Below are 14776 nucleotides of genomic sequence, written 5' to 3'. Positions count from 1 at the left end.
ACACATTGCGCAATTAATAGGGAACTTCACGTTATATCAGAATGTCTTAGTGTGAAGCCAGATGTCTAACTAGATAGCGTTTCAGTAAAAATAAAATGGCTCTTCGGCTGTCAGGATAAGCTGTTCTTCATGATTTCCAAATGATCTGGAAAGTGTGAATTTGTTGACCATGATATTTAGTTTTTTAAATTTATTTATCCTGATTTTTAACAAGTTTCCTCCGTATATCTGCTACGCTATTGGTTCCCAGGTTTATTTTTATGCAAAGTGGATCTGTCATTAGGAACCAACAATGCACCATGCCTTTGTTGTGTTAAAATGTCATAGGTTTCTATACTTCTGTGTGCATGGGGCCAACACGTCTATAACTTAGTATACTTCCTGAGTGTCCCGCTTCTGGAGGGATGGCTCCTCATTGGGACTCAAAAAGATTTTTGGGACTCTTTTCTAGGAGCTCCTAATGTGCCACAACCGTAAAGATCTCAATAATGCATAAAGAAAAGGCAAGAACTGGGTTTAGAAGTTAAATGATACACCTCTACCTACACTCCCTAATACAACAGAGTCTCTTTGGCCATTAAAATGTTGGGCGGTATGGAGTAGGTGGCCTAGGCTCCTAGGGACACTTGATCTCATGTTATTTCAAAGTGCATGAGAATTTAATGAAGGAAGTTTAGAGGGACGCTTATCCACATCACAGTCCTCTTGTTGACCACTTAAGCCAACCGGTTATGTGCAGGTAACCATGTCAGAACAGCAAGGAACGTAAAGAAATACTGACCAAGCGACAAGGTTGTGTCTCTAATTGGTATGTGAAGAAAATATGAAGAATACAAATGTTTCCTCCATTGATTTTGAATGGATAAAGCTGAATTCACAAACACTGGGGTTCTACCACACCATGCTGAATTCATGCTAAAATCAGACTCTCTCAGTGTTGAGTCACTCAATAACTGAAATGAAATGGGGCCACCCTAAATGTGTCCATGGGGATTGCACTAAAATATACTATACTGGATCAAATATGCTGTATATTGACAATTTGGGTATTTCCACCTGATGAAGTAGCGTTGTATTAAAGCGTAGGGAAAGAAATGTATCTTTGGGAAAGTAATCGTTATCTGAAGCAGTAAAATTGTAACATTTCAAATTTTTGTTTATTTATTTTGTGCCCTGGTAGTCCCATTAGACAAAAGGATTAGCAAAATCTAATTTCCCCCGCCACAATATTAATATATATATTTTTTTACTTTTTCATTGGATTAACTGATTTACAAATAATATGACTCGTATCAAATTATTATCTTTTGTAATAATTTCCCTCTACAATGTCAGGTTAAGCATTTCAAATTATTTTGAAAAAGTAGGAGATTTCTCAAATAATAATAAAATGAAAGAAATCATGGATTTCTTTTGCCTCATTTGCACAAAGTGACTCGAATGCTATAAAAATAGACATTTATGTTATGTTTAAAAATATCTCTATGCGTTTATCAGTGCCTGTCAGGCATGTCCGGGTCTAATTTATGCCGGTCTTTTAAACTATGCATCTGAAGTTAGATGCTGTGTGTTTTTGCATAGAACATAAGTTGTTACTTTGTAAATACTGCCTATGATGAAAGCGCGAAACGCGTGGGGCTGTAGGAGTCCTGGGGCGCCGGTCATGTATCACTTTCAATATGGATCACAAATAAAGAAGTGAAGCGTGGTCTGGTTTATTATATCGGTTTGAAGCAAGGTGGAGTCACACATATCCCTAATAAATTTGCAGCTCCCTCGTTTTATATGGAATTGATTATAAGTGTGTGCCAACAGCATTTTACCTAAGCAAACAGACTTTGAAGCACCCGCTGGTTTTGTTAAATTGAACTTTGTCATTGTTGGCACTGTCACAAATATATCTCTAGTCGGGAGAGGAAAGTTAGAATTTATCTGCAAGGATACCCAAGAGTTGTATGGCTTTATGGGTCTAACTTGTTAAATATTTTAAAAAAGCATGCTAGTTAAACCTCAGGCAAGGAGAGTATGAAGTTATAAAAACACTGATTATTATGTTTAACCCTAGATTTTTAAACGTTTTGTTGACATGAGAGAAAAATCTACATTTGTGTCAAGTGTCAAGGAGACCAAACCGAAAAAATTCTAGGATTACTGTACGGATTACAATGTTTTAATGAAAACATGCCGGCAGACTTCATACAGTGAGACTTCTGTTCCTCTCGGCACTTGATATAGATGGCTTTATGCATGCAATGGCAGGTTCACAAACTCCCAAACAATTGGGCAAAGGGGCCTTTTATAGACATGAGTAATGGGGTTTGCGGGCAGTGGGGTCAAGGGCCAGTTGGGAATGGAAGCCGGTGCTGTTGCAGCTCAGACCCCCATTGCAGCTGCCACTTGACCACCTTCATGATGCTCTGAAGGTACTTGGAGGTTGCTCTTTTGAGATAAGGTGGCCAGGTGGACATCCTTCCGATCCATCCACTTCTGTATCTTGCCCCACCAACTTCTCTGTCCGACCTCTCCTTTTGCCACAGATATCCCGATGACAAGGTAGGTCATTACAAGAGCAATTTATACTCTTGGGTTTCACCCTTGCGATTTAATATTTTAAGTGCATTTGGCGGCTATAAAGTATTACACTTAGTATTCTACACCCAGCACATACTCGAAGACAAGAGATAATACACGGGTGAATTGTTTAGTATAAATAAGGAAAATTAATTTACTTTTTCCTTTGTAACATTTCCACAATGCGCCGCTAAGCGAAAAAAAAAAAAATGTCGCCGCAGAGACGCACACAGGATAAAGAGACTCTTTCTCCGGTTTAAGACCCCAGTGGCCGGTGCTTGCTAGACAAGCAATTAATTCATTTACTTCCAGTTGCTGGAGCAGTCATGCATCAATTAGAGTTTAATAGTACATAACTAATTATTAATACTTATAGTAACTTTGATTATTCTCTTATTAAAGTTTCTGGTATTAAAGTTCCCAAATTAACATAGCTGACATACTCATTATGGAGGCTTTGATTGTAAGACTGGAATATATCCTTAATGAGTACCAACATGATCTGAAGGAAGGTGCGAGCAGTCTGCAGTGTTTTCTTACCCCGGGTAATGATTTAAATTGACAATAAACTTGTTTTTTTTTGTAAATGATTACACTCAGACCATGTGCCCCCACTGTCAAGCAACATTTGTGACACACATTTCTCTGGTCTATACCCATATTCATAATAAGTATACTAAATATATGAGCGCAATAGGTGCTATAGTACACGGTAGTTCTTAGAGATCACGATACTTTAAGAAATTTCATGTTACGAGCCATCTTATTATGTGTGTTTCACACGTATGCGCACACTATACGTTACATCAAGTGTTTAAATTATGTCTGTGCTCTTCACCACCCCTGGGCTTTAAAGGGACAATCCAGCTATTATATGCACCTCAAAATTATCATTTTTTTTGGTTGAAAACACATGGAGCGATTCATCAGATCCTCCTTCCCCTATGAATTTGCACCATTTCCTTGCCTTCCAGGAGGTCTAACGAGCTCATGTTCAGAAAGCGCTCCCATTAATTTCAGTGGAAGTGATTTACTGCCGCCAGTTGGCTTCTTAGTGGTTGGAGTGAACTTCTGCGTGTGGAGGAGGACAGGTGTTCTGTAGCTCTGGAACTGCACTTACAGATTAGTTTCATATACCTTCTACGTTGGAGAGGCTACATGAGACAGTAAAAACAGATCACCGGTTAGACGTATAGGAGAGCTTCATGGCAAGGGTTAGAATCGGGACTTCAAACTGGCCTATGGGCTTAAGCTATGTTGATTTCCAGGCTACCTGTGAGGCACAAACGTGGTCATGTTTTATTGTCTGATGATGCATAATAATAGTTCAGCTAATGAATAATAAAACATTTTTGCAAACAAGGACAGACGGGAGTTGAAGTTGGTGGATGAGTGGGATAGCCTTCCAACAAAAGTGCTAGCCATTAATACAATGAGGAGATAGAAGCATGTATGTGATGGGAATAAGGAGAAGATAGGGTCAAGGATCAAACATATGTGAGGTTTTACAGCAGATAGAGAGATGCAGATTAAACAGGCCAAACGGCACTTATTTGCTATTATATTTTACATGGAAGATTGCTCTCTGATAAAATATAGGTTCCGCATGTTGAAGCTAAAGCGGAATAATAAATTGATGGTCATCAATTAGCCTTAAAATACCTGGAACTTATAAACATTCAACGTTACAGTATAACGTTATATGGCAGAGAAGTTGAATGAGAATTTACAATAAAAAATAGAAAACTATTTTGAAAGTAACTCTGATAAATGTGAGATTTAAAGAGAGAACACCCCGCAAAAAGTTTTATCCTCAGACATTAAATATAGATAAATCTCTTTTTCCGGCCTTGAAAAAAAAGCACAAAGAGCATAGAATAACATCCAAGGTAGCAAGTGCCGCAGAAATCTTCAGAAAGAATAAATTTTACTCCGCTCCGCTGTGTATCTTCATCAGGTCTCTTGAGAAATGGAAGACGTTTCTAGTTTCGTTTTTACACTATTCCTTTGTTGATATATGGTTTCTCTTAGCTACACATTCCTATGTACCTAAAATATATGAATTTCTATCCCCGCTCACACTTTGTTCATGTAAAAGAAAGAAAACATGCTGAAATATCCAATCAGGGGAGGGCTTGCATCATTCAACCCGAGGGCAAGTAGAGTATGAATCAAAACCATCACAACGATACCATGTAACGTAAGTCTTAGCTTGGAGCCATGGGCCAACCATCCACCTGTTCTCTAGACATGGCGTGTGAGCTACTTGCGAGCCACCTCTTGGAGACACCTTCCGTGAAGTAGTATTAGATCAGTTATCTACCTTCAATATCCCTCCCACCATGCTGAAGTGTTGGAGACAAATACGGTTGAGAAGCTCTTTATTATTTACAACATAGGCAGTCATGTATTTATCAGGGTCACTTCCCATAGGCCTAGCCGAGAGCAGCTCCTTCAGCCCCGCAGCACAGCGTAAGAGTAGAACAGAGGTATTACCGACTAGACACAGACCTCTGTAGTGCAAATATCGGGTTATAGCGGAATAAAGGTTATAAAGGAATCTTTCATCTCCCCGAGAGGCCCATTGAATAACCGCAGTGGAGCTGTTCACCAAATAGGTGCTGCTGCCCCCACCCAGAACCTGCCACCGGAGGTCAGAACACAGCGCCGGACATAGGTCCTCCTACCATTTGGCCAGACATACATCAAGTGATCTCTGAGCTGAGTCCTACCATTTAGCCAGACATACATCAAGTGATCTCTGAGCTGAGTGTTAACGTGGCTAATACCTCGTAACATGACTAGCCAGGCTCACTCCTTGAATACGTGGGGTCTGGAGGAGGTTTGGCTGTGCTTTTAATAAGAGATCCTTGATTTAAACCATTAGGAACATGAAAATTAATCGTAAGGTCGACAACCAGAAAAAAAAAAAATTTTCTATGTGATATTTTCCCCTCATGCCAAAGCTGAATATACATCTTTATAAATCGGGAAAATCGTTGTTGTACATATGAAAAATTGCAACCAGATGTTGTGTAGCGATTGTAGCAGTCGGTGTTTTTTATTATAAAGTAAAATATTTTAATTCAAGTTGTCAGCGGGAGTGAGACTAATATGCCCGCGTAAGCTGCATTTGATTAAATAATAGCTTATCTACCGTAACTTTCGGTGTGGCCTAGCGTTGGCAACGGCTGCAGCATTAAACCATTTTTGTTAGGTTCCTTTTTATTGGAATTTTTTTGCGTTATTATCGCTCACAACTATACGTTTTATAAGCCAAAAGTGGATTAACCCTTTAAACTGAACTAAACGATCGTGCATTCGGAGATAGACAAATATACGTAGAACACCGCGGTTGTCATGGTTGTCTTTTGTCAATGACACAAGCTTCATTGTAACAACATACAAAGTTCTTATTTATGGAAGTATTGGTTAAAACTGCACGTGTTACTAACTCGTGAAACTAATTAATGCACTTTTTTATTGTTTTTCATGCTTTTAATCCGTTCCTTTACATTTTGGGGGCATTTCAGCACATTTTGCCTGGGTGCTAACGTAAACTAATAACAGTAGTACTTTTAAATAAGTTAAATATATATATTTTTTTTTTTAACTGATAAAAGGATAACGGTATGGGTGCTCCATGCCTTCTCCAACCTTCAGAGGGTTAACGTCCCATAGTCACACAATCTCCTCTTCTTTTTTTTCCGCCTTTCATTGTCACGTCTCAGTATGTTTTCTATTGAAGTGCAGAAAAAGGCCTTTCCCTAATGGCAAAATGCCCATCTCGACCCATTGTTCACTTTGAATGCACCCAAAGGCAGTAGCTCATGTGATTTGTGTGCTAGTAGTGTGCGTGTCCATTAACTGGGTTTGATAGAGTATCTCCTTTTAAGTCGCTTTCATTTGGGAAAAATAAAATAAAATCGGCGCAAATAATTAGAAACACAAATATTTTATGACTTGTCAGCTGAGATAAGTAATCACAGCAGTTGTTTTTTTTTTCTTTCAAAGGAGCGTTTTTCTGCAGAAAAAAAAGGCAAAACAAGTTTTCTTGGAGCTGCTGTACTTGGCATGAATAGGTCAGCAGGGTGCGAAAAACCTGTTTCACGGCTGCCATCGTGCATGGCATGAAATGTTCTCTCTGCCAGTACGTTTTACTCTGGGACAAGCGTCTTTTGATAAAAGGCAATGGGAAAACGAGATGGAATTTCTTTAAAAGAACATAAAGGGGGAAAAAAAAAAAATAGATCCATAAAATTAGATTGCGGAACATTTGCTCGTTACAAAAAAAAAAAATAACAATAAAAATATAAAAATAAAATATGCCTTGGTATGTATTACTGTGACATCTACTAATATTATGCTCATTTGGTAACACGACCAAACAGAAAAGAGAAGAGAAGACTGATCTGTATTTCATTTTCTCACGCGCTTAAGGAAATGAGTCATTTAGAAGAAAAAGTCAAATATCATTTTATCTTTATGGGAAAAAGCTAGTCATTTAAATAGTCTGGTGAGGAATTTGATGTATTTGTTACAGATTTGCATAATAAAATGCTCTTTTCATTAAAAAAAAAAAAGGTAAGCGATATATATCTGTATCTTGGAACTTCCCAGTGTAAGTTACCTGGAGTCCCCGCAATGGTTAAGAGAGAAAACCTGGTACATTTTATCTGGGGTAACTTATTGTATTCCATTTTCCATGGACTCCTAAGTGTCTTACTGCGTGCAAACTGGTGCTTACATTCTTTCGTTATAGAGTTAGAAAATTAGACTTCTGTCCTCCCCAGTCCTCCCCAGACCACCTTTACTGAACCCAGGAAGTCGAGCTCCCGTTGCTACTGAGCATGTGCAAGACGTATACCTACAAATGCTTCCTTCTGCAGTAGGGGCAGCCAGGGGGAGGGCTTCAATGAGACCGAAGTGTTATTCTTTAACTCTCATAACTAAATAATACATTCTCACATTCACAAGCAGTAAAATACATTGGAGTCCACGCAAACCGACTACAGCACGCATTTAACGTGAAACATGAAAATAGGGCTCGACAGGAGCTTTTATCGTGGCGTAGAAATCTCGCATATATATATATGATGGTCCCATCCACTATTTCTGGAGACCTCCATAATAGCGATAAATGTATAATTCCCTTTGAATTCAGAGCATGAGAAAAAGAAATATTTCTTTCTTATCACGACAGGGTCCTTTTTAACTTGTAGTTCAGGAAATGTCTAGGAATGTGCAAGTGTAACAAATAGTATGAATCTAGTCTACGGAATTATTTTATCATGGTTCATATTTTCTCTCTACATATTGTTGCCTCTGGCAGATATATTTGAAACGTACAAAGCTATTGTGTTCTCACCATGCCTATTGTCTTAAAATGTTAAGCTCATGCGGAACTGTGAAAGGGCTATGTTTAATTAATGGTCTTTTGGCCTTTAAATCACTCCGAAGGGTTCTTCCTAAGTGGGGAATGTTCCTGACCAACGAATCTACGATGAATTTCCACGCTGTGCTAGTTAAATCATGCTTCATGGGTTTGTTAATCTGTTCAAATATTGTACTGATTTTAGGAACAAATATTAAAGAACACAGATTAGAAAACCGGATCTTTGGCATTTTTATTGATTATTATTATTGAATTGAGTAGTATTTAATTAGAGGGCTGGAATCCTATTCACTATTTTTCTCATATTTAATAGTTTTAAGGAAATTATTTATTACTTGAGAATGCTTTCCAGATGAGATGAAAGTTATATTTCAAAGGAAGAGCAATGCTAGGTCAAGAAGTCATAGTTTCATACTAGATAATTAATGGTTTACATGTAATAAGAGAAATATTATTTCACTTAAATGGTAAGGTGGTGGATAAGTGGAATAGCCTCCCAGTTTTACAGGTTAATACAGTGAGGGGATTGTACATGAAGGGCCCTCCTTAACATTTGTTTCTCTAACTGAAAATTGTTATCGTGTGTACTACTTGTTGCACCCCATTGTGCCCCCACATACCCCAAAATGTCCACTTTTGGGATGGAGTAATGTGAGCATTTCCTAGACCCCCCCCCCCGCATTGGTGATGTGTAAGTCACAAATCCTCCTCTGTTCCATTGGGGACAGGGCACCTTAATTCGGGGACAGCGTAGTGTCCTGGAATGAGTCTTCTCCATCTGCTTTTCCCCTATCAGCCCAAGAAGGTTTTAAGGAGCACCACTGTTAATACCACCATTGTATGTATTGGCCAACACTGGCTCATAGGCAGCTTTGCTAAGTAGGACTTTTATGGCACTTGCGTCTGGATGGAAACATTCCCCTATAGTGAACTGGCAGCTCACCAGGTTTTTAGTGGTAGCTTGTGAAACACTTGATGAATCAAATGCCAATTGAATGCCAAAGAAAGTCATCGGGCCAAAATTATGTCTGCAAAAAGCCTTTTCTTTAAATGTTATCCTAGCACAATTCTAACCATTGTATTCTTTCTGGCAACAAACACATATTCTACAGCACAGATCTAAGTGAAATAAATTGGTTAAATTGGAGTTAACCAAGATTTTTCAAGTTCAAGTGTTGGTAATTTTCTGCGTAATAAAGTGATATTGCTTAATATTTTAGAATGGAGTTTCATTCAGAACTCTTCTTTTGGTAAATGTAATCTATCATTAATTAATGTATTTTAATCTTGTTTGTGTTGAAATATATAGACTTTTTAATTTGTTTCAATCTGCATTACATTCTATGCATTCTTCTGCACAAGGTCCGTAAACATTATTGGTAATATGTATACATTTCTTCATTTTAATTTAAAAAAAAAACATGTATAATAGGTAATTGCTTTTACCGGAAACTTTTATTGGGCTATCACGATATCATAGACACCTTTGAGACTTGCCTCTTGGATTAACCCAGCTATAATCATTTTTTTTAAAAAAGGTTCTGCTAAATAGGCTGATAAAATAAAAATAATACATTGAATACGTTATGTCCATTAAATGTTCTTGTCTTTTTTATCCATTGAGCCACAATTTTGTTTCTGTAACTTTTGTTTGATGTATATTTTTCTTTCTTCGTGTTTCAGAGACGACGAGGATCTGGTGTTTTCTGCGCCAATTGCCTCACCACAAAAACATCACTTTGGCGAAAGAATGCAAATGGTGGCTACGTCTGCAATGCGTGTGGCCTTTACCAGAAACTTCACTCGGTAGGAAGAATAAACACAACTTCTGCATTTACGTTGAAAAACTACAGCTAAAATGTCATTATATTTCTTGGACTGATTTTAATTTATTCCCCATACTATTTCTTACAATAGAATTCTAATTGAATATTTAGTGTAATGGTATATAAAATAATTTACATTTCCAGTAAAAGGACAAAAATTATATATATATATATATATATATATATATTACACATATAAATATACATTATCTACATATAAATTATTAATACAATATATATATGCCCTAATTTACCTTTCATACAAGAATTGATTGTGTTGAAAACTGATGGATCACCCCATTGCTACCTTGTGTATCAAATTAGTTAATAAAAGTAATAAATAGTCTCATCCAATACACAGAAACCACTTGGAATGGGTCTTCTGGAGTCAAAGATTCCAGAACAGTATGAAGAAATAAAACTGGAGCTTATGTTAAGTCCCTGGTGTATGGCATAACAGATGGAAAGATGCTTATAAAATTATGCAGCACAGATATATTAATTAACAGTTTAATTAGAAGGATAATTTAAAGGGGAAGTACCATGGAAAAAATGTTTCTCCTTCAGCATTAAATGCAGTATATATATATATATATATATATACATATATATACCGTATTTGCTCGATTATAAGACGACCCTGATTATAAGACGACCCCCCAAAATCTGAATATTAACTTAGGAAAAAAAGAAAAAGCCTGAATATAAGACGACCCTAAGGAAAAAAGTTTTACCAGTAAATGTTAATTCATGTAAACTATTTTTTTTAATAAAAGCTATGATTGAGAAAAATATTTTTTTTTTGTTTTTATTTCTTGTATTTTCCAACCTGTCCCCCAGTTACGCACATCTGCCCCCAGGCTTGCCACACCAATATGGCACTGTGGCCCATGATATGCCTTTTAACCCTCTATATGCCACTGTGCCCCATGGTATGCCTTTTGACCCCCTATGTGCCACTCTGCCTCCAGAAATGCCTTATACCCCTATATCCCATTCTGGCATTTAGGGGGTTAAAATGCATATTATGGGGCAGAGTGGCATATAGGGAGGTATAAGGCATTCCAGGAGGCAGAGTGGCATTAAGGGAGTTAAAAGGCATTATATAGAGCACTCTGCCTCCAGAAATGCCTTATACCCCTATATGCCACTCTGGCATTTAGGGGGTTAAAAGGCATATTATGGGGCAGAGTGGCATATAGGGAGGTATAAGGCATTTCAGGAGGCAGAGTGCACTATTAAATGCCCCCTTAACGCCACTCTGCCTCCTGAAATGCCTTATACCTCCCTATATGCCACTCTGCCCCATAATATGCCTTTTAACCCCCTAAGTGCCAGAGTGGCATATAGGGGTATAAGGCATTCCAGAAATGCCCTACACACACACACACACACACACACACACACACACACACACACACACACACACACACACCGGTGCTTCCAATTTCCTGCTGTATTGCCGGGGCAGCGGGTTGACGTCTCATTCCGCGGCAGCCGGAAGGAGGTGGAGTTGGCAGCGGGGGTTTGTATGCGTCCGTCGCAAATACCTTCCCCGGCTGTCACAGATCAGGAACTCTGGAACTCTGATCTCTGACAGTCGGGGAAGGTATTTGCGACGGACGCATACAAACCCCCGCTGCCAACTTCACCTCCGGAAGCACCGGTAAGTGTGGGGGGGGGGGCGACGACAGGAGGATCCAGGTCCCCTGCAGCGGTGCGGGGGATCTGGATCTTAGTCTCCTAATCAGACCTCTATTTGAGGTCTGATTAGAAGACGACCCCGATTATAAGACGAGGGGTATTTTTCAGAGCATTTGCTCTGAAAAAAACCTCGTCTTATAATCGAGCAAATACGGTATATACATATATATATATATATATATATATATATATATACATATATATATACACACTGCATTTAATAGATATAAATAGTAATATATGCTAGCATTGCAGAAATACAAGTTTTATCTTGGAAGTTGCCATTGTTGCCGGTCATGCAATATTTTGTGTTACATCTTCTACTCCAACACAAAGCTGATCTGATGCTTTATGGCAATGCTAATGAAGTCAGTTCCTACATACACATTCATTAGTCAGAGTGTCCAATGATTAAGCCATTCTATTGTTTAATATATATATATATATATATATATATATATATATATTTAAATTGATTGCCAGAAATCAATCAATGGTTAAATGTTTGGTGACAAAATATCAACTTTTTGGTCATATGAAAACAACAGACCGGTATCTAGACATGGTGTGCTCATGTTCTCATGCAGTTCTCATGCAGTAGCTGTATAAAGCAATTGTTTATGCATTTATATATTTTTATGTATAATGACAGCTAAGCTATATGTGTTTTTTTGGTTTTGTTTTTGAGAAGAGCTGGTTAGCTGTATAAACACAAATATTCTATTAAAAATAATGGCGTTAAGGTAAAGAAGCTTTAATGGCAGGCACACATTACACCCTACAGGGCTAATGTCATAACGCTGCCAGGTTCATGTTAATGAGCAGAGCCGAAAATGAAAATCGCTTATTCATGATAAAAGAGGTGAAACATCTGTAGATTGAGACCCAAAGTGTAATGATTTCATCATGTGTTTAAAAAAAAATCCATTCTTGCAAATGTAACTACAGATGCCCAGCAGTGTAGCCGGTTAATCCGATTATTAAATATTAACAAGGCTGTTACCAGCAGAACAAAAGATTCACTCTTATGGTTCTTTTTTTTTCTCCTATCGAAGACTAACGCTAATTTAGTGTATTTCATCAGCACTAATAATTTGTATAACGTTTTTGATCCTGAAATGCATATTGTCATTAAATGTAGATAACCTTCGTTCATGTGCTATTTGTGTGTTATCTCTTACACAGACTCCCAGACCTTTAAACATAATTAAGCAGAACAATGGTGAGCAGATTATTAGGAGACGAACAAGGAAGCGCCTTAACCCAGAAGCACTGCAATCGGAACAGCTAAATAAACTTCAAAGAGGGAGCGGTGAAGAACAAGCTAATGGAAGTCCTTTGGAGAGAAGGTCAGAGGACCATTCAATGGAAGGTCATACGAGAGAAACTCAACAACTCGGTATAAATAAGTATGAGCCTCAAGCTTCATTGACTAAAAGCCATTCTGCTCAGCAGACAATAATAGTCAGCCAAACTATGGATATTCACAAACGGATGCAACCTTTGCACATTCAGATTAAAAGCCCTCAGGAAAGCGGTGGAGAGCCGGGAAATAGCTCATCTGTGTCTGATAGCAAAGGAAGTTCAGAAAGAGGTAGCCCAATCGAAAAATACATGAGGCCCATAAAGCATCCTAATTACTCTCCTCCGGGAAGCCCGATTGAAAAATATCAATACCCACTGTTTGGCCTTCCGTTTGTTCACAATGACTTCCAGAGTGAAGCCGACTGGCTTAGATTCTGGAGTAAATATAAGCTTTCGGTTCCTGGGAATCCGCACTACTTGAGTCATGTGCCTGGCCTACCCAATCCCTGCCCAAACTATGTGCCTTATCCCACCTTTAATCTGCCTGCTCAATATTCCACAGTTGGATCAGACAATGACATTCCTCTAGATTTGGCAATGAAGCATTCCAGGCCTGGATCAGCCTCAAACGGAGCCTCTAAAGAAAAAGCGAAGTCACCAGCGAGTGCAAAGGATGACGGTCCATTGACTGTAGCAAAAGTGGAGAAAACGGATAGAAGTACTCAAGATGAACTTTCAACAAAATGTGTGCACTGTGGCATTGTCTTTCTGGACGAAGTTATGTATGCACTACATATGAGTTGCCATGGCGAAAATGGACCTTTTCAATGTAGTATATGCCAACATCTTTGCACGGACAAGTACGACTTTACAACTCATATCCAGAGAGGCCTACATAAGAACATTGCACAAGCGGAAAAGAATGGAAAAACTAAAGAATGAAACTTTAGCACTTAGCACAAATTCAAATAGAACTAGGTTGTCTGAATAGAAATTCAGTAGCTTGTAATTCCCTATCAGGGCTTGTCATGCACATCATGAAGCATGGGGTTTTTTATTTTGTCCATTGAAGACTCGTTAATTGCGATCGGCCCTTTGAGCACCAAAGGGACAAGCAGTATCTCAATTGTGCCATGACTTCGATAGTGGATGGATTAAATATAAGGACCAGTACAACATGTGCGGTATACATAGGTATCTAGAATAACATATTTAATTGAATGCTAAGTACACTTAGGTTAAAAAAATGTAATTAATAACAAAAAAGACAATTCATGTTTTGTTACCCAAACGAGCTGAGTTTTTGTAACACTTAGCAGACACTTAATATCACAGTGAAAGCTGATAGATCCAAGTTGTTTGATCTTCCAAATGAAAAACGACGATCCCATCAGAGATATTAGCCAAAATCAGACAAAAATGATAATTTAGAACAATAGTAATAAGTATTAAACTTAATAACAACATCAACATCATATTAATCATGTTCTGTATTTTTTTTTACTATTGATAGTAATAAATATCTTTTTTGAAGTCTTCACTATTTAAAGATTTCTGCCAAGATCTACAAGGCTTTCGTACCAAATTGAGCTATACTTTTAGGACGTGAATCCCTATTTTTTGAGCCCGAAAAATACTATATAAACTCAAAATATTTAATTTAGAGAATTATATAGAATCGTTACTGGGGTAATTTTTTTTTCCTTGTCAGATGAAGTCTGAAGTATTAGTTGTTTGCGCAAATCAGTTCTTTTAAAAAAGGTAAAAGCAAGTTAGCCTTTTGCAAAGTCGGACCCTATTCTCGCAAACTATTTGAATATTATTAATATGCTGACATTACTTATTCTTCCCCTCAAAGTTTGCTTGAACGTTCATAAGATAGCTAGATCCCCATTTCACAAAAATGTTCCTATTTACAGGAAATGTCTGTAAAATATTTATTGGGTTGGTAAATCAAGTTTGTTTTACTTTTTTT

The 14776-nt window shown here is 37.8% G+C and overlaps 1 protein-coding gene across 1 annotated transcript in view; it reads left to right on the top strand.

The window, feature by feature from the left end:
• TRPS1 (transcriptional repressor GATA binding 1) overlaps positions 1–14054 on the top strand; it is a 133668-nt gene extending 119614 nt beyond the window's left edge. The window contains exons 6-7 of the mRNA XM_053468270.1: positions 9650–9772; positions 12682–14054. Coding sequence (XP_053324245.1) covers positions 9650–9772; positions 12682–13743 — 1185 coding nt within the window. The 3' untranslated portion in view covers positions 13744–14054. The remainder of the gene's footprint in view (positions 1–9649; positions 9773–12681) is intronic.
• The last annotated feature ends 722 nt before the right edge of the window (positions 14055–14776 follow it).

This window comes from Spea bombifrons, chromosome 5 (genome assembly GCF_027358695.1).
Source record: "Spea bombifrons isolate aSpeBom1 chromosome 5, aSpeBom1.2.pri, whole genome shotgun sequence".
In the NCBI taxonomy this organism is placed as follows: Eukaryota; Metazoa; Chordata; class Amphibia; order Anura; family Pelobatidae; genus Spea; species Spea bombifrons.
Note: the sequence above shows the minus strand (reverse complement) of the source record. Positions and strands in the feature narration are given on the sequence as shown.